The following is an 18,697-nucleotide window of genomic DNA, read 5'->3' as shown; positions in this document are numbered from 1 at the left end:
TCTGGGCCGGTTGGATTGGGAAAGGGCCGGGCCAGAGCTCTGTCGGACGGCTGCTCCAGGGGTGCAGTGCCAATCTTTTAGCTGCCGGAGCTGTACGAGGGATGATTGATAAGTTCTTGGCCCAAGTTAGAAGGCCTAAAGTTATACAGCTCTCGGTACATGTACGCCCAGTTCAACTCTTTGAGTGATTATGCAGAAAGTTTGAAATTAATAACTTTTGCGGTATTTCTGTTTCAGATAATTGAAAATTGCCAGGTTTTTTAAAAATCGACTCCTTCCACCATAGGCCACGAACTTATCAATCAGCCCTCGTATGTCGCACCCAATTTGTGTACCTGCTCCTTTCAAGTACTGGGCAACTTCCTTGCCCCGTTCATGTGATGAGCAGGTACACAAATTGAGTGTAAATATATATGAATAGGGCGTTTTATAATGTCAAGCACTAAACCAAGATGAAAGAAATATATGAATTCCACAGCTCCACAGAAATACAGTGATAGTTAAGACTTTAACAAGATTATAGCCAATCACTGCTTTTGAGTATGTATCTGGTACAATAAAACATATAATACTTAATTTAATAATATGACAAAGTATTGCACGGATGCATTCACTAATTATCATAAAATACAATTATCAAGCAAGTGAAGTAATGTTGTTTGCTTAGAAGCCATAGGGTTGTTAGTGAGAAAAATTTACTTTTGTATTAGTGAATAATCCATGGACCACCACAGTCACAGCTTCAGGATTTCACCAAAAACAATCAAATATCCTATCCTAATGTCATTAGTGGTATTTTCCCCACCAGCCACCAACCTCTCTCCCTAACCCCCAATTCTGTAAAATTCCCTATATTTAATATGTGGCCGCTGTAAAATCCCTCCCTTGTTAATTTTGACTTTTTTTTGACAGAGGTGCTGGAGTGGCGCTCCGGTGAGCTCCGGCAGCACTGAACCCCTGTTTAGATCCAAGTAAAATGAACCCGGGGATCAAGCTGCCCAGATTTATGAGGTGCTGAGCGAGTATTTCTGGTCTGGGATAAATGTTTGTTTCTGGAGTTCCTTTGGAAGCAACGACTGCTAATCTGAGGAGAGAATGAGTTTGTATTCCATCCCTGACAAGGAGAGGCTGAACAAGTAGAAATAGACCTGGGGGGTTCAGTGTTTGAACTGTGTTTGGAAATTCCTCCTCACTGTCACCTGACTGTCAGACAGTGGAAATCAAACAGAAACTCAAGTTGCTGGAGATCTGCACTAAAAATGAAAAATTCTGAATCCATTCTGACAAAAGATTGTGAACCTGAACCATTAAATTTGTTGTTCTCCGCACAGCAGTTCCTTACCTGTTGAGTGATTCTTGTGATTCCAGTTTCTTTTTATTCCATTCACTCTGGAATGGTTTAAATTTCCTGATTGTCTGTTATACTTGGGAATGTGTTCAGTGCAGTTGTTGGTAACAAGGTTCACATGAATAATCTCAGGAATGATCGGCTTTATGTATGAGGAGCATTTGATGTTTATGGGGCTGTGCTCAATGGAGTTCAGAGGGACGGTGGGGGTGGTGGAGGGATTAGTAACAAGGTTCACGTGAATAATCTCAGGAATGATCGGCTTTATGTATGAGGAACATTTGATGGTTATGGGGTTGTGCTCAATGGAGTTCAGAGGGACGGTGGGGGTGGTGGAGAGATTAGTAACAAGGTTCACATGAATAATCTCAGGAATGATCGGCTTTATGTATGAGGAGCATTTGATGGTTCTGGGGCTGTGCTCAATGGAGTTCAGAGGGACGGTGGGGGTGGTGGAGGGATTAGTAACAAGGTTCACGTGAATAATCTCAGGAATGATCGGCTTTATGTTTGAGGAGCATTTGATGGTTATGGGGCTGTGCTCAATGGAGTTCAGAGGGACGGTGGGGGTGGTGGAGGGATTAGTAACAAGGTTCACGTGAATAATCTCAGGAATGATCGGCTTTATGTATGAGGAGCATTTGATGGTTATGGGGCTGTGCTCAATGGAGTTCAGAGGGACGGTGGGGGTGGTGGAGGGATTAGTAACAAGGTTCACATGAATAATCTCAGGAATGATCGGCTTTATGTATGAGGAGCATTTGATGGTTATGGGGTTGTGCTCAATGGAGTTCAGACGGGGGTGAAAGGGGAGGGGGTGGTTAAGTAAACCTACCGAATGCTGAAAAGCCTGGATACAGTGGACATGGAGAGGATGTTTCGATTAGACGGAGAGTCTGTGATCTGACAGCACAGTCTCAGAATAAAGATGCTTCCCTTTAAAACTGAGATGAGAAAAATTTCTTCAGCCAAAGGATGTCTGATCTGTGGAATTTGTTGCCACAGTGATTGGTTGAGGCTATTATTTGGGTATATTTATGGCACAGATTAATATACTCATGATTGCTAAGTATCATCAGGGTACCAGGAGCAAGGCAGGAATATGGTGTTGGAATAAATCTCAGCCATGGTTGAGTGGTGGAGCAGACTCGATGGATCGAATCACCTAATTCTGTCCCTACATCTTATATCTTACCATGACTGAACCATGACTCCTTCCTATCCCATATCAGGTTTTGTGATGTGTCAGGGACAGATTTGTTCACTGAAATTGTTATATTTGTCTTTAATGTTTAGATTTCAGTGAGCAGAAATATTTTGTTCTCCTTTGTATTGTTAAGATGCTTCATTATCTTTCGTGTTAAAGTTAGACCTGCGGTGAGAGATTTATTGGAAGAAAAACCCACAACTGGAAGCAAATGACGACTGAAGACGAGGGAGCAGCAACACGTGAACCTGCCCGAGGACTGAGAGCACCGACTGGAGAGAAACCCTTCTGACTCAGGGTTTCCAGTGATTCAGTCAGGAGCAAGTTTGGTGAGTCTCATTTACTCAGACACTGGTCCTTTAGACATTACATGCCGTATATTCCGGAGTATAAGCCGACCCCATTTTCAAAGTTAAAAAAAGTGACTTAAGCTGATCCCTTTTGTAGAGGTTTTTGATTTAACCAGAAACAATCACAAGATCTCACATGCCGGTACTCAGCTTTGCCGGATCCGGAACCTGGAAATTTTGTGAACTGGTACCTGCTAAGAAAACAGGCTTACACGTTGAAGGGCGTCTGACCCCGGGAGTGTGTGAAGGGACGGTCTGGATTGATTTTCACTCTCTGTTGACTCGCGAGTGTGTGAAGGGGAGCTTCACTCTGTGTCTGACGCTTAGAGTGTGTGATGGGACGGTGTTGAGGGAGCTTCACTCTGTCTCTAACGCTGGGAGTGTGTGATGGGACGATGTGGAGGGAGCTTCATCTGTTTCTGACCCCGGAAGGGTGTGATGGGATGGTGTGGAAGGAGATTCACTCTGTGTCGGTCCCCGGGAGTGCGTGATGGGGCAATGTGAAGGGAGCTTCCCTCTCTGTGTCTGATCCCGGAATGTGTTTCTCCTCTAATGAGCCTCAAGTCTGAGACTAAGACAAGAAGTTACAGTGATTTATTGATTTCATCATGACAAATGTAAATTAAACAATGAGTGAGCTGCTGACGTACAGGAATAAATAAGCTTCACACAATTAACTGACCGGCCACGAGTGCTTCAGGTCCGTGTCTTGGATCGCTGCAGATCCACGGTCACTGCCGAGGGATCTGTCAAATTAACATCATTATATCGGCCAGACTGCCCAATGCACCGTCCTCAGCAAAGTGAAGAAAAGGATTCTGTCTCTGGATAATATCACCCTGGCACACTGCAGTCCCATACTGAACACTGGTCCCGGGATCTTCTTGTCTATGTAATTCCTCGGGGTCTCACCTGGGGCAGCCTTGAAACCGGACATCCGGCAGAAGGAAGCAGCGCTGCCAGACAACAGGCGGAAATATGTCACTGCGTGATCGCTTCCGATGTCACAGAGAGCGAGACTGGAGCCAGTTCCATTAGAAAGCCCAGCCGTTAAAGGTAAGGGCTGCTGTTAAAGGGGAGGGTGGGAGTTAAAGGAGAGGGCGGGGATTCGGCCGAAGTTTCCCCAATCCGCGTGCGGCGATGTCCACGCATTCAGATGTTCACACGACCACTGCCAGTTCGGGTCTGCGTTCCTGCAGGGACTTCAGTTCCTTCCTCCCGGCCCGACTGAAAACATTGCTCCACAGGCTGAAACAGATGCAAGAATAAAGATGAAACAAACTGATCACACAACAGTGTCAGTAACAGGGGACCAGTGGTAATATTTCAACAACATTCACAGACAAATATCACCAGAAAATCCGCAGATCTGCTGATATTTTACCAGATTGAACATTCACACAAACACTCACCTGATCCATTCCAGACTCGTGAGGGTCAGTATGAGGCAGTGGAGAGCAGGGACAGATCGGTCTGTTAGCGAGTTTGAATTCAGGCTCAGCACCGTCAGTGATGGTTTTGTACTGAGAGCAGAGATGAGATGCTCAGCACTAGAATCTGTGAGACCGACACGGTACAACCTGGAGATGATAGAGAGTGAGGATGAAAGATACAGAGAGACAGGAGATGGTACAAATCACCAGAGTTTATCAGTAACACAATTACTGATCACATTAACGTTCAGTTTCAAACACCCAGTGACTGTAAACACAATCTCCCACAGTCTGTTGCTTACCGTAGTCTCTGTATTTTAAACTCCGGGTTCCTCAAAGCCGCAGATACCAGTTTCACTCCTGAATCTCCAAGTTCATTTTCACTCAGGTCCAGTTCCTCCAGTGATGGGTTTGTACTGAGAGCGGAGGCGAGATCCTCGGCACCAGAATCTGTGAGACCGACACACTGCAGCCTCGGATTGAGAAAGAGTGAAGGTGAAGGTCAAAGGGAGACAGGGGACATTGCAAATCCCCAGTGTTTATCAGTAACACAATTACTGATCACATTAATGTTCAGTGTCGGACAACCAGTGACTGTAAACACAATCTCCCACAGTCTGGTACTTACCGCATTTTCTGTATTTTACACTCCGGGTTCCTCAGAGCCGCAGTCACCGGTTTCACTCCTGAATCTCCCAGTCCAGTCCCCCCAAGTCTAAACACAAATAGACAAATTGATGAACAAAGCGATTCAAACTGTAGGGCATTTCTCTCACTCGGATGTTTCAGGAAACAGTAAACCCTTCAGTAAATCACCGATTGGATTTCCCATCACTGTCAATGTCCCTCACTGTCCAGCTCCAGGCAATTCACCGAATGTCAGTTATTTAGTCTGTCGGTATGACCCTGTAAACTCCACATACTCCGTCTCATTCCCCGATGGTGGGGCAAACGTCCCTGATGTGAGATGGTCAGGAGGAGTGGGATGAAGAATGACAGAAAGGCCCACAGTGAGGAAGATTTGTTACTGGGGAAATGTCGATGGGAGATGGAGGAAGAGATCCCACCTGAGGCAAAGAGAAAGGGAGAGAAAACTTGCAGGCAGAAGGGAAACGAGGAACAGAGATCCAATAGTAGGGAGGGGATTGGGATGAGAGTTCCCACAGCAGTAATCCAATGGGATGAGATGATCCAGAAATAGATGGTACACGAGAGGTGGGTCCGAACTGAGGACCACAATGGGAGATGAGATGAAGCCATGGGGTGTAGATATCTGGTGGTGAGCAAAGTCACAAAGGTTGACTGATGGTGATAGGCACACACGGGGAACGGCAGGGGAGAACTATCAGTCAATAGTATTTCTCTCCCGACTCGGACAGTCTGTTGACGGTCAATTGTCCCTCACCGGGAAGGGGGTGTGAATCTCTGACCCACCTGCTGCCGTCAGTGTCGGTCTGGGTGTCAGTAACAGTGAGAAGGAACATTGTCAATGGACGTGTCAGAGTCAGCGAGAAACATGGTCATTCTTGTGATTTACTACCATTAAACCAATGGCCGTTGTTCACGGAGCTGATGAACTCTCTAACAACCCTTCACAGGGAGCTCCAGAACTTTCCTGTCCTTGAAGAATTACTGACCTGGGCCATGTCTGGGCATTTTTCACAACTCTTCATAATCTGATTTACTACAGTTTTACCCAAATCCCTTTACATTGAAATAAGACAACGGAACAGTTTCACAGTTCAGAGTGAGAGATAAATCAAATTACCTCAACTCCTGGCACTTGTGCAGCCCGGGTCCCAGCCGCTGGATTCCTTCACACTGAATGTGGCAGCTCTCCAGGTCGAGATGTTTTATTGTATCGCAGAGCCCGATGACATGAGACAGGACCGCACAGTCAATCGGGTTCAGTGTCATTCCACGGAATGAAAGTGTTTCCACAGATTCCAGTGCGGCTTGAGCCAGACCACGATTCTGAGACTCTAACAGGTAGTGCCATGTGTTCAGGAGCCTCCTTTTACCAGCTTCACTCCTTGTGTTTCCACTCTGGCGTTTAACCTCCTCCTTCACCCAGTCAATCACCTGGCCGGTTTTTTCATGAGGAAATGGACCCAGAAACTCCTCCAGGTCCCGAGCTGCCATTGGGTTGGAAAGGCCAGCAACAAAACGGAGAACTAACTCAAATCGCCCATCGGTCGTATGGTGGGCTTCAGTGAGGGATTTCAGAATATCCCCGGGATGTGGATTCATAAATATTGCGACTGCAGCTACAAATTCTTGGATGGTGAGGTGTGGGAATGTGTACACCACACAAAGGGCAGAATTCTCTCTCTCCAATAGTTCCTCCAGGAACCCGGACAGGAACAGGGAAGGCTGCAGATTGTAGTTGATCAGATCTCCATCTGTAAACACAATTTTCTTCTCAAACACTCCTCTGAAGGCCATCTGACCAACCCTGAGTAACACATCACGGGGGCTCTCAATCTCTTGGCCGTGGTTTTTCAGGATGTTGTAAATATAGTAGGAATATAGTTGGGTGATGGTCCTGGGAAGTCGCTGCGCGTCCCTGACTCTTTGTGTGAAGAAGTGGCCCAGTGCCAGAGCGAGGATCCGGCAGTAGGAGGGGTTGTAGCTCATGGTGTACAGGATCTCGTTCTCCTCGACGTAGTTGAAAACAGCTGCCGCCACCGTCTCATCTTCAAAGTACCTGATGAAAAATTCCTTCCTTTCCTCACCAACAAATCCCAGGATTTCAGCCCAGATACTGAGCTTTGCCTTTTCCAAGAAATGTAACGCAGTGGGGCGGGTGGTCACCAGCACTGAACACCCTGGGAGCAGCTTGCCCTGGATTAAACTGTACACAATTTCAGACACCTTGCACCGGAATTCAGGATCTATGTCGCTCCGACCATCAGCAAAGTTGATTCTGTCCTCAAATTCATCCAGACCATCAAATATAAAAAGCAATTCCTCTGGGTGTTTCCAGATCTTTCTCAGGCAATTCCCAAAGTAAGGATACTGATGAAGTACCAGTTCCCTCAGGGTTATTCCGCAGTTAAAATTGTTTAAGTCTCTGAATTTGAAACTGAAGACAAACTGGAATGTTTGGTATATTTTTCCCCTGGCCCAGTCGTAAACAATCTTTTGTACCATTGTTGTTTTCCCAATCCCCGCGACTCCGGCCACTGCTGCGAACTTCCAGGATTTGATTCTAGATCTTCTCAGTTTTTTAACAAAGCGCATCTGGAAAAACTCATCCGTCCGGATTTTGTCCAGCTCTCCTTGGAGATGTTTCTCTCTCCACTCCTCGTGGTCTCTGCCTCTTGCCAGCAGCTCATGTTCCACCGGTGCCTGATCTCGAACAGTAGAAATGACCGTGAGCTTAGCGTATCGAACAACCAGCTGGAAAACCTTCACCTTCTCCCTCATCAGGATCATGTTCACTCTCTGTGTTTCAGTCTGTGTCCGCAAAGTCTCCTTGTGTTTCCGTCGAACATCTTAGGACAGACATAAATAACTTAACAATGCTTGATCTGATGAACAGAACATTGAACGCATTTTCCAAATTTAAAAATGTAAGGGGGTTCTTTTGTAACTGCGTATGTTAATTGTTACGTACCCATGACACGTGACGGTGGTACCCTTGTCACGTGACTGGGGTTGAAGTTATACTGGACATGAGGTAATGGTGGAGTGATGTCATTTTCCCGCCAGTAGAGGTCATGTGACAGGTTTTTTCTACAGGGTATAAAAGGAAGACCCACCCTGTCAGGTGGGGCAGTTCGTGGCTGGATTTGCCAAGATGACTTCATGTTACTGTGTGATTTAATGTGATGACGCAGTTTAGTTAAAAATGAAGTTTTATATAATGCCTAAAGTTTAAAAGGTCAGAGCCAACGGTTTCTTTGCTGATGGAGAGTGAAGTTTGGAAGATGGACATCGAGAAGAACCGATTTTTAACGGTGGATTGATTTCGACCTTGTTTGATCCTCATTCGGAAGGATTTCGTTGACTATTCTTGCTGTTGACCCCTGGGATGACCAGAAAGGGTTTGAGAATAGTGGGGAAGAGAGGTCAGTCACTTTAAGTTGTCATATTTAATAAAATTCGACGTGGGAGTTCGACGCTGGGAATCGAAGGACATCGACGTGGAAGAGAATTTACATCGCTTTTAAAAAGTCTCTCCTTTTAAAAGTACCGTGAGCTTTTGAACTGTCGGCATATCGCTTTAACGAACTGAGTTTTTTTCAATACTACTTTAAAGACTGTTTGAGACTGCAAAGCTATTAAGAACTGTCTGACCAGCTGCCAGCAGCTGAGCTCGGACCATTGTTTGGGTTTGTTTACATTTGAAGGGGGTTTGTTATCAGTGTTTAATAAACGTGTTATTTGTTATAAAAACCCTTCGTCTAACTCATCTATAATTATTGTTGCCCGAATACGTAACATAATTATGGGGGCTACGTTCGGAATTGAATTATTTGAGTTTAAAAAGTTTTTTGAATTTTGAATCGGTGTTTTGGTAACGGGGATTGCTCGATTTTTTTTTTGTTTGATTGGCTTGTGAGTGGTATTCGGCAACGATGAATATTGATGAGTTTCTGGATTCGCCAGTCGCGGATTTGTTAGCGAAGGCGAAAAAAACTGAAGTCTCTGAACTTGCTAATCGGTTGCATCTTAAAGGGATTTTGCCAACTACATCAAAAGCTGTAATACAGAGAAAGATCGCATCACACTATGTGGCTTCGGGTCATTTTGAAGAATCGATTTTAGAATCGTTTCCAATAAGTAATCTGGAGATGCAGTTACAAATTGAACAAATGAGGTTGGAACAAAGTAAAGCAGAGTTAGAGAGGTGTAAATTGGAATCTGAGCAGAAGAAAAGAGAATATGAATATGCAATGGTGAATTTAAGGTCTGAGAATCAGTCTTCTGATTCTAGAAAACCGTTTGTTGCTAGCCAAGAAATTAAATTGGTCCCTCCATTTAGTGAAACAGAAGTGGAGAGATATTTTCACCATTTTGAAACTATTGCTCGGATGTCAGAGTGGCCGAAAGATAAATGGTCAGTGTTATTACAGAGTGTAATCAAAGGCAAGGCACGACACGTTTACACAGCTTTAACTGCTGCACAAGCATTAGATTATGATATTGTGAAAGAAAATATTCTCAAAACGTATGAATTGGTCCCAGAAGCGTATAGGGAAAGATTCAGGAGTTTGAAAAAGTCTGTGGAAAAGACTTATGTGGAATTTGCCTATGATAAAGCTATGTGTTTTGAGAGATGTGTTTCTTCTAAAAATGTAAATGGGGACTATGAGACATTGAGAGAGCTGATTTTAATGGAGGAATTTAAAAGAAGCATTCCTGTTGAAGTAAGGACCTACTTAAATGAGAGGGATACTGATAAATTGCAGGACTGTGCTAGATTAGCTGATGAGTATGTTTTAATCCATAAGAATAAATTTCCTCAGGGTAGAATTTTTAAGAGGAAAAATAATATGGAGACTCAAGGTAAATCAGAAATTAAATTAGAGGTTAATGAGAGAGGTAAGGAGGAAGGAAAACCTGTGAAGGAAAAACAGTTTGGTCTTATTTGTAACTATTGTAAGAAGCCTGGCCATGTAATAGCTAACTGTTTCAAATTGAAAAAGAAAGAGAAGGAAGCAGTTCCAGATGCTTGTGTGCAACATACTAAAGCACCTGTAAAGTTACAGGGTTTGGTAAACACAAATGAGGATTTGTTAGAGTCTGACAAAGTTAGAAAGGGATATGATCATTTTATAACTGAAGGGTTTGTATCCTTGAAAGAAGGATCTACTCTGGTGCCAATAAAAATTCTTAGGGATACTGGAGCTTCTCAATCACTGATGTTAGATAGTGTGTTGAAGTTTAATGAAGAGAGTGATACTGGTGAGGTAAATTACATAAGAGGTGTTGGAAGTGATTTTATGCCTGTACGTTTACATGAAGTAAATTTGAAGTCAGGGTTAGTTACAGGATTTGTTAAGCTAGGATTACAGCATAGCTTACCTGTGAAGGGTATTTCTTTATTGTTAGGTAATGACTTGGCAGGTGGACAAGTTTTTCCTGAAGTGCATTTGACAATGGAATCAGAGGAACCAGAGGTGAATTCTAACACAGATTTTTCTTGTGTTGTGACTAGAGCTATGGCTAAAAAAATTGATGTGCAGAATGAGGTTGTTACTCATGACTGTTCAACTCAGGATGTGAGTTTTGAGGATGTGTCAGAAACTTTCTTACCTTCGTTGTTTGAACAAGATTCTGGGAGTAAGTCTGACTATGAAGATTTGTCTCTGTCTCGGAAGGAGATGATAGCAGACCAGAATAGAGATCCTGAGATTGTAAAATTAAGGGAACAAGCTTTACTAGGTAGTGAAATTGAGAAGGTGTCAGTAGGATATTACTTGGAAAAAGGAGTGTTGATGAGAAAGTGGAGGTCGCCTACAATTCCTGCAAGTGAGGAATGGAATGTTGTTTACCAGGTGGTTGTTCCTAAAGTTTATCGGAATGAGATTTTGACTTTAGCTCATAGTGTGCCTTTAGGTGGACATCAAGGGGTAAGGAAAACTGTGGACAAGATTTTAAAACATTTTTACTGGCCTGGTTTAAGAAAAGATGTGGCGATGTTTTGTAAGACGTGCCATACTTGTCAAATTGTGGGTAAACCAAATCAGGTTACACCAGTAGCTCCATTACAACCTATTCCAGCATTTGGTGAACCGTTTTCTAAAGTTATTGTAGATTGTGTTGGTCCATTACCAAAGACAAAAACTGGTTATCAGTATTTGTTGACTATCATGTGTACTTCGTCTAGGTTTCCAGAGGCAGTACCACTTAGGAATATAAAAGCTAAAACTGTGACGAAGGCTCTTATAAAATTCTTTACTTATTTTGGATTGCCTAAGGAAATACAAACTGATCAAGGTAGTAATTTTATGTCTGGATTGTTTCAACAGATAGTTTATAAATTGGGAGCTAAGCAAATTACTTCGTCTGCATACCATCCAGAATCGCAAGGTGCTTTGGAGAGGTTTCATTCTACTCTCAAGAATATGATTAGGACATATTGTGTGGAGAATGAAAGTGACTGGGATGAGAGTATAAACTTACTTTTATTTGCAGTAAGGGAATCGGTACAGGAATCTTTAGGGTTTAATCCATTTGAACTTGTGTTTGGACATAGAGTTAGAGGACCTTTAGCTTTATTAAAGGAACAGTGGATTAGTAAGGAAGTGCATACTAATTTGTTGGACTATGTTTTGAAATTTAAGGACAGGTTACATAGAGCTTGTAGCTTAGCCAAGGAAAATTTAAAGTTGACTCAGGAGAAAATGAAGACTTGGTATGATAAGGAAGCTAGGATGAGGATGTTTAAGCCTGGAGATAAGGTGTTGGTTCTTTACCCAGTGCAGACAAATCCTTTACAAGCTAGATTTCATGGACCTTATGAAATTGTGTCTAGAGTTAATGATGTGGATTATGTAATAAAAACTCCAGATCGTAGAAGGTCAACACAACTTTGCCACATAAATATGATTAAACCATATTTTGAGAAACAATCTGATACTGTGACTGTTGTGGTTAGTGAGAATGAGTTGGATTTAACTGGGAACATGATAGATGATTCATCTGACTTTCATTCTAAATCTAACATTGTTTCTGTTAGGTTACCTAATTCAACTATTTTGGAAAATATGGATGAGAAATTAGCACATTTACAGCTAGAGCAGAAACAACAGATGAAGGAATTGATTTTTAAGTATAAGGATTTGTTTCCAGATGTTCCGAGAAGGACTACTATAGCTTCACATGATGTAGATGTTGGAGATGCCAAACCTATTAAACAACATCCATATAGGATGAACATGGAAAAATGTGAACTTGCTGAGAAAGAAATTGAATACATGTTAGAGAATGATATTATTAGACATTCTAACTCGAATTGGAGTTCGCCATGTGTAATGGTGCCAAAACCTGATGGTAGTATTAGGTTTTGTACGGACTATAGAAAGGTGAATGCTGTAACGAAGACAGATGCATATCCAATTCCTAGAGTAGATGATTGTGTAGATAAAGTTGGAAAAGCAAAATTCCTTACAAAGATTGATTTATTGAAAGGGTATTGGTGTGTTCCATTAACGGACAGAGGTAGAGAGATTTCTGCATTTGTAACTCCATCTGGGTTATATGAGTATAATGTTCTTCCATTTGGGATGAAGAATGCCCCAGGTACTTTTCAGAGGATGATTAATTCTGTGATTCAGGGATTGAAAGATACTGATGCTTATATTGATGATTTAGTGACAGGAAATGATACTTGGGAAGCACACATTATTGCGGTGGAGAAATTGTTTGAAAAGCTTTCAAAAGCTAACTTGACTATTAATTTAGCCAAGAGTGAATTTGGACATGCTACTGTGACTTACCTTGGTTATGTTGTAGGTCAAGGTAAGGTAGCTCCTGTTCAGGCAAAAGTTCAGGCAATTTTGGAAATTCCCACTCCAACGGGGAAAAAAACTCTCAGAAGATTTTTGGGAATGGTAGGATATTATCGAAAATTTTGTAAGAATCTTGCTAATGTTGCCCTTCCATTAACTAATCTTCTACAGAAGAATGTGAAGTTTGTGTGGACAGTGTTTTGTCAGGAAGCATTTGAAAAATTGAAAACAATGATATGTGAACAACCTGTGCTTAAGGCACCTGACTTTGAAAAACCTTTTTCATTAGCTGTAGATGCTAGTGATGAAGCTGCGGGAGCAGTATTGATGCAGAGGAATGAGGGTGATGAGGTGGATCATCCAGTAGCATACTTTTCTAAGAAATTTAATAAGCATCAAAGAAACTATTCAACAATAGAGAAAGAATTGTTATCTCTTGTTTTGGCTTTGGAATATTTTGAGGTATATGTTGGTACAACTCAAAAACCACTTATTGTTTACACTGATCATAATCCGTTCGTTTTTCTGAGTAAGATGAAAAACAAAAACAGAAGATTGTTAAATTGGAGTTTGATGTTACAAGAGTACAATATTGTGATAACTCATATTAAAGGTAGAGATAATGTGGTTGCTGATTGTCTATCTCGATATTGAATGTACAATGTTTTTTTTTGGAGTGGTTTTTTTATTGTAACACTCCTACTGTATTGTATATTGTGTATGTTATATAATTTATACATTTGTTTTTCTTGTAAGTAATTGTTAAAATTTTTGTTCTTGTCAGACCAAAAATGTTTTTTTTTGGAGGGAGGTGTTACGTACCCGTGACACGTGACGGTGGTACCCTTGTCACGTGACTGGGGTTGAAGTTATACTGGACATGAGGTAATGGTGGAGTGATGTCATTTTCCCGCCAGTAGAGGTCATGTGACAGGTTTTTTCTACAGGGTATAAAAGGAAGACCCACCCTGTCAGGTGGGGCAGTTCGTGGCTGGATTTGCCAAGATGACTTCATGTTACTGTGTGATTTAATGTGATGACGCAGTTTAGTTAAAAATGAAGTTTTATATAATGCCTAAAGTTTAAAAGGTCAGAGCCAACGGTTTCTTTGCTGATGGAGAGTGAAGTTTGGAAGATGGACATCGAGAAGAACCGATTTTTAACGGTGGATTGATTTCGACCTTGTTTGATCCTCATTCGGAAGGATTTCGTTGACTATTCTCGCTGTTGACCCCTGGGATGACCAGAAAGGGTTTGAGAATAGTGGGGAAGAGAGGTCAGTCACTTTAAGTTGTTATATTTAATAAAATTCGACGTGGGAGTTCGACGCTGGGAATCGAAGGACATCGACGTGGAAGAGAATTTACATCGCTTTTAAAAAGTCTCTCCTTTTAAAAGTACCGTGAGCTTTTGAACTGTCGGCATATCGCTTTAACGAACTGAGTTTTTTTCAATACTACTTTAAAGACTGTTTGAGACTGCAAAGCTATTAAGAACTGTCTGACCAGCTGCCAGCAGCTGAGCTCGGACCATTGTTTGGGTTTGTTTACATTTGAAGGGGGTTTGTTATCAGTGTTTAATAAACGTGTTATTTGTTATAAAAACCCTTCGTCTAACTCATCTATAATTATTGTTGCCTGAATACGTAACATAATCAAAATGACTTACTTGTTTTGTTAAAAGTAGGAATGTTTTCTTTGTTATGATAAGTGCTTTCTCTTGCAGTTTGTTTGGGTTAAATTTACTGATGACGAGAATTGTATTCGTTTATTAACCAGTTGGGGCTATTCTCTCTTCTGGGTCTGTAAGCTATTGTTGGCGGGCTTTTGGGGAGTCGGCGCGAGGGGGTGAGAGAGAGAGAGGATGTGATGCTGTAAGCTGGTCGACGGAACGGACCCCGAGCGGTGGTCCGAGGCCAGGAGGTTCTGCGTGGAGAGGAGGCAAGGACAAATGGGCTTGGTTGATCACTTCGGGTGGTGCTGAGTTTGGAGAGAATCGAATGGGGGCCAGAAGACTTCGTTAATTGAGCTCCAACGGTTGTGCACGAAGTGGTTTGGACTCTGATAAGTTTGGCACCTTTTCTTTATTTTCTTTTTCTTCATATATATTGTATCGTTATTAATCACTTAGTTCTAGTAATCTCTATAAAGTGTAATCGTTTAATCGCATGTGGTGTACTGTCTGTTATTTGACGGGGTGGGGACATCACACAGCATCTACTCAAGCTGATTACGCAGCTTGGTGGGGCTGAAGGCTACGTCCCCCTGGACGGAATTGAGCTGAGTGAGCCTGAGGTGAGTATTCTTGCTGGCAGATTTACTGGAACTGTTGGGAGTGTTTTAAGCTAATATGACATGGGGATAGACACCAGTATGATAGAGCTGAGGATGAGCCAGCAGGTTTAAATGCCGACACAGCCAAGTGCTAAATTGTACCACAGAGACAAGAAGTGATTTTGGTCGGTATGACGTTGCAGACATCACTGAGTATTGGCAGAAATAAGGGCTTGATTGGGAGACTATCATCAAAGGACATACTTTGTACCGAAAGGACAGATAGGAAGACGTAGGTGGTGATGTGGTTGTATTTTCGAGGTGGAATTACATTTTCGGAATGAGGGGACGTGAGGTCAGAGAATGTTGAATCTTTGTGGGTGGAGATAAGAAATTACAAGGGTAACAAGAAACATTATATTCCTCAAAATAGTCACCAAGATGTGGGGTTGAGAGTGTAAAGGTCCTGGAAAAGGCATGTACCAGTAATAGGGGTAATGATACGTGCATGCGTGTGTGCATGCCTATACGGAATCAAAAGTGAGTGGGAAGTTGGGTGATTGGAAAGCATTTAAAATCTAACAAAAGGGAACAAAAAAGTTATAAGAAAGGTAAAGATGAAATATGACGATAGACCAGCCAATATATAAATCAGGATAACATTTGTTTTTCTTCAGTTATATAAAGAGTAAAATGGAGTTGAGAGTTGATATTGGGACACTAGGAAGCAATATTCGTGAAGTCAAAATGGGGGACAAAGAAATAGCAGATGAACTTTAGAAAAATAGAAAACCTACAGCATAATACAGGCCCTTCGGCCCACAATGCTGTGCCAAACACGTACTTACATTAGAAATTAGCTAACGTTATATATAGCCCTCTATTTTTCTAAGCTCCATGTACCTATCCAGGCGTCTCTTAAAATACCCTATCGAATCCGCCTCCACCTCCATCACTGGCAGCTCATTTCATGCACTCACCAATCTGTGCGTAAAAACTTACGCTCGAAGACTAACCAGAGGCGGTGGATGTCATTTACTTGGATTTTCAGAAAGCATTTGGTAAGGTGCCATACAGGAGACCGCTTAACAAAATAAAATCCTATGGCATAACAAGAATAGCTGACAGGTGGGACGGAGTGTGTGGGAATAAAAGGGGCCTTTTCTGGTTGGTTGCTGGTGACAAGTGAAGTTCCTTAGGGGAAGCACTGCTTTTCACATTGATTCCCAATGATTTAGATAATGAAATTGATGGCTTTGTGGCAAGGTTTGTGGATCACATGAAGAACTCTGGAGGGGTAGGTAGTACGCACTTGAAGAAGCAATCTGAATGGAGTAGGACTTAGGTAAATTGTAAGAAAGGGCAAAAAAGTGCAGATGGAATACCGCGTTGGCAAATGGATGACATTGCATTTTTGTAAGAGGAGAAATGGGGAGAAGGTTTAAACATCAGAGGTGCAGAAAGACGTAGGAGTCCTAGTGCAAGGTTCCCAGAAGGTTAATTTACAGGTTGAATCTGTGGTAAAGAAGGCAAATGCAATGTTGGCATTTATTTGAAAGGGGAATGGAATATGAAAGCAAGACGATAATGCTGAGGTTTTATAGACAATAAACAGGCCGCACATGGTGTACTGTCAACAGTTCCGGGCCCCATATCTTGGGGAGTATGTGTTGTCATTGGAGAAAGTCCGGAGGAGGTTTGTGCGAGTGATTCCGGAAATGATGTAGTTTACATACTAGGAGGTTTTTGGCAACTTTGGGTCTGTACTCACTGGAATTTAAAAGAATGCGGGGGGATCTCCTTGAAACCTACAGAATGTTGAAAGGCCAAAAGGTGGTGGATGTAGAGAGGATGTTTTCTATGGTGAATGTTTCCATAACTAGAGGCTCCAGCCTCAAAATTGAGGGGTGATCCTTTAGAATGGAAGAAGAGGAAGAAGAAGTATTATTATTATTATTATTATTATTATTATTATTATTATTATTATTATTATTATTATTATTATTATTATTTCTTATTTTTACAAGACCGGGGTGCTGGCTCGATGTTCAACACAGTACGGATGGAAAGCGTGCAAGGGAGACGGCTGGATTGGAACTGGCGAGCCTTCGCTCCGAAGTCCGGAGCTGATGCCCCTACGCCACGGAGGCAAAGATAAAATCTTTTAGCCCGCGAGTAGCGATTCTGTAAAATGCTCTGCCACAGACTGCGTTGGGGGCCAAGTTCGTGGGTATATTTAGGTCGGAAGTTGATCGTTTCCTGACAGGTCAGAACATCAAATGATATGGTGAGAAGCAGGTGTATGTGTTTGAGTCGGACCCGGGATCAGCCATGATGTAATGGCGGAGCAGACTCGGTGAGCTGGATGACCTATTTCTGCTCCCATGCCTTGTGGTATTATGGAGGAGTAACAGCAAATCTCATCTAATCTTTAGATCCGAGGCATAGGATTTCCCGTACCAGTGGTGGATGTTCCAATTGGAACGGTTTGGCTTCAGCTTGGTCAAATCTCGGGATATTCAGCGCTGGGGAAAGGGGAACGCCGAGGCTTCCTCTGACCGACGGAAATGTCTGCTTATACAAGTCATAGAGGTCTCTGGGTGCATAGCCTGAGACCCGGAATGTGCGACGTGTTGTCACACATGCAATTGGTTTACTGTCCTCCAGCTACAGACAAACTCTAACAATCTCCAAAGACAAGAACTCAGAGTCTCAGAGTGAAATAATGACTTTGAGATTTCCATTCCATCGCTTACCTTTCAGATGCTTGGGCAGTTCAGATAAACCCTGCTTGGTGTCCATGTAGGCGAACTGGCCGTCACCTGTTCAAACAGATTAACCTGCATGAAGTCTGTTCTGTGTAATACTGTAAATTCATCAGCGTTTACATCTGTAACACATAGTGTATTGTTCACCGTACCCTGTTCCCGTATTTCATTCAATATTCTGCTCAGCCTCGGTAAGTGGTGATGTAGTTTCACAAAGGATTCCCACATCACCCTCCGGGCCCCGGAGCCCTTCTCCATCACCAGATCCAGGAGGAGTTTGGAAGCACCCGCTTGGTTTCCCTTCCCGGCTACATCAGTCACGCTCTGTAATGAACAATGTGGAATGTATTGAGTAGCAGAGGGTACGGTACAAATCTACCCCGAACATTTCAACCCAGCAAATTCTGCACGCCACAGATCACTAACAGCTATTGAAGTGTTCGTAGTAGGAAAGAGATTTTGAAAGAAGTGAGCGGGGTCAGTCACCACTTTGTGAACGCCAATGTTTGTGGAACGATTATCCACTTGCCAAGGGTCCAGTGGAGCAGACATCACGGGAGTGAGCCAGAGATAGAGTGGGAAGTTGAGATTTTAAATCAGAGAGCGTTCAGTGTGGAGAATCGGAGCTTTTCATTAGAGTTTGGGCAATTCCTTTTCCTTCTTTTTCACAGTTAGAACAGTTGGAATGCCAGGCAGGAAAGCGAACTGCTCTTCTTACAGGGTGTGGCAAGGCAAGGAGAAAAGTACACCGGCATGAGATGAATCCAGCTGCAGCTTCTTACAGACTGAGCGAAGGAATTGGAGCTGGAGCTGGCTGAACCCAGAATCATTCAGTAGGCTGGGTTTGACTGACAGG

At 42.6% G+C, this 18,697-nt stretch overlaps 1 protein-coding gene across 1 annotated transcript; it reads right to left on the bottom strand.

The window, feature by feature from the left end:
* Positions 1–3,702: 3,702 nt before the first annotated feature.
* Positions 3,703–17,875, bottom strand: LOC140721827 (NACHT, LRR and PYD domains-containing protein 12-like). Its single transcript, XM_073036636.1, has 6 exons — positions 17,830–17,875; positions 6,107–7,835; positions 4,967–5,053; positions 4,641–4,811; positions 4,318–4,485; positions 3,703–4,153 (listed from the first exon to the last, which is right to left on the bottom strand). The coding sequence occupies exons 1-6, from the start codon at positions 17,873–17,875 to the stop codon at positions 4,066–4,068; spliced, it is 2,289 nt and encodes a 762-aa protein (XP_072892737.1). The 3' UTR covers positions 3,703–4,065.
* Positions 17,876–18,697: the final 822 nt, after the last annotated feature.

This window comes from Hemitrygon akajei, unplaced genomic scaffold (genome assembly GCF_048418815.1).
Source record: "Hemitrygon akajei unplaced genomic scaffold, sHemAka1.3 Scf000062, whole genome shotgun sequence".
NCBI lineage: Eukaryota > Metazoa > Chordata > Chondrichthyes > Myliobatiformes > Dasyatidae > Hemitrygon > Hemitrygon akajei.
Note: the sequence above shows the minus strand (reverse complement) of the source record. Positions and strands in the feature narration are given on the sequence as shown.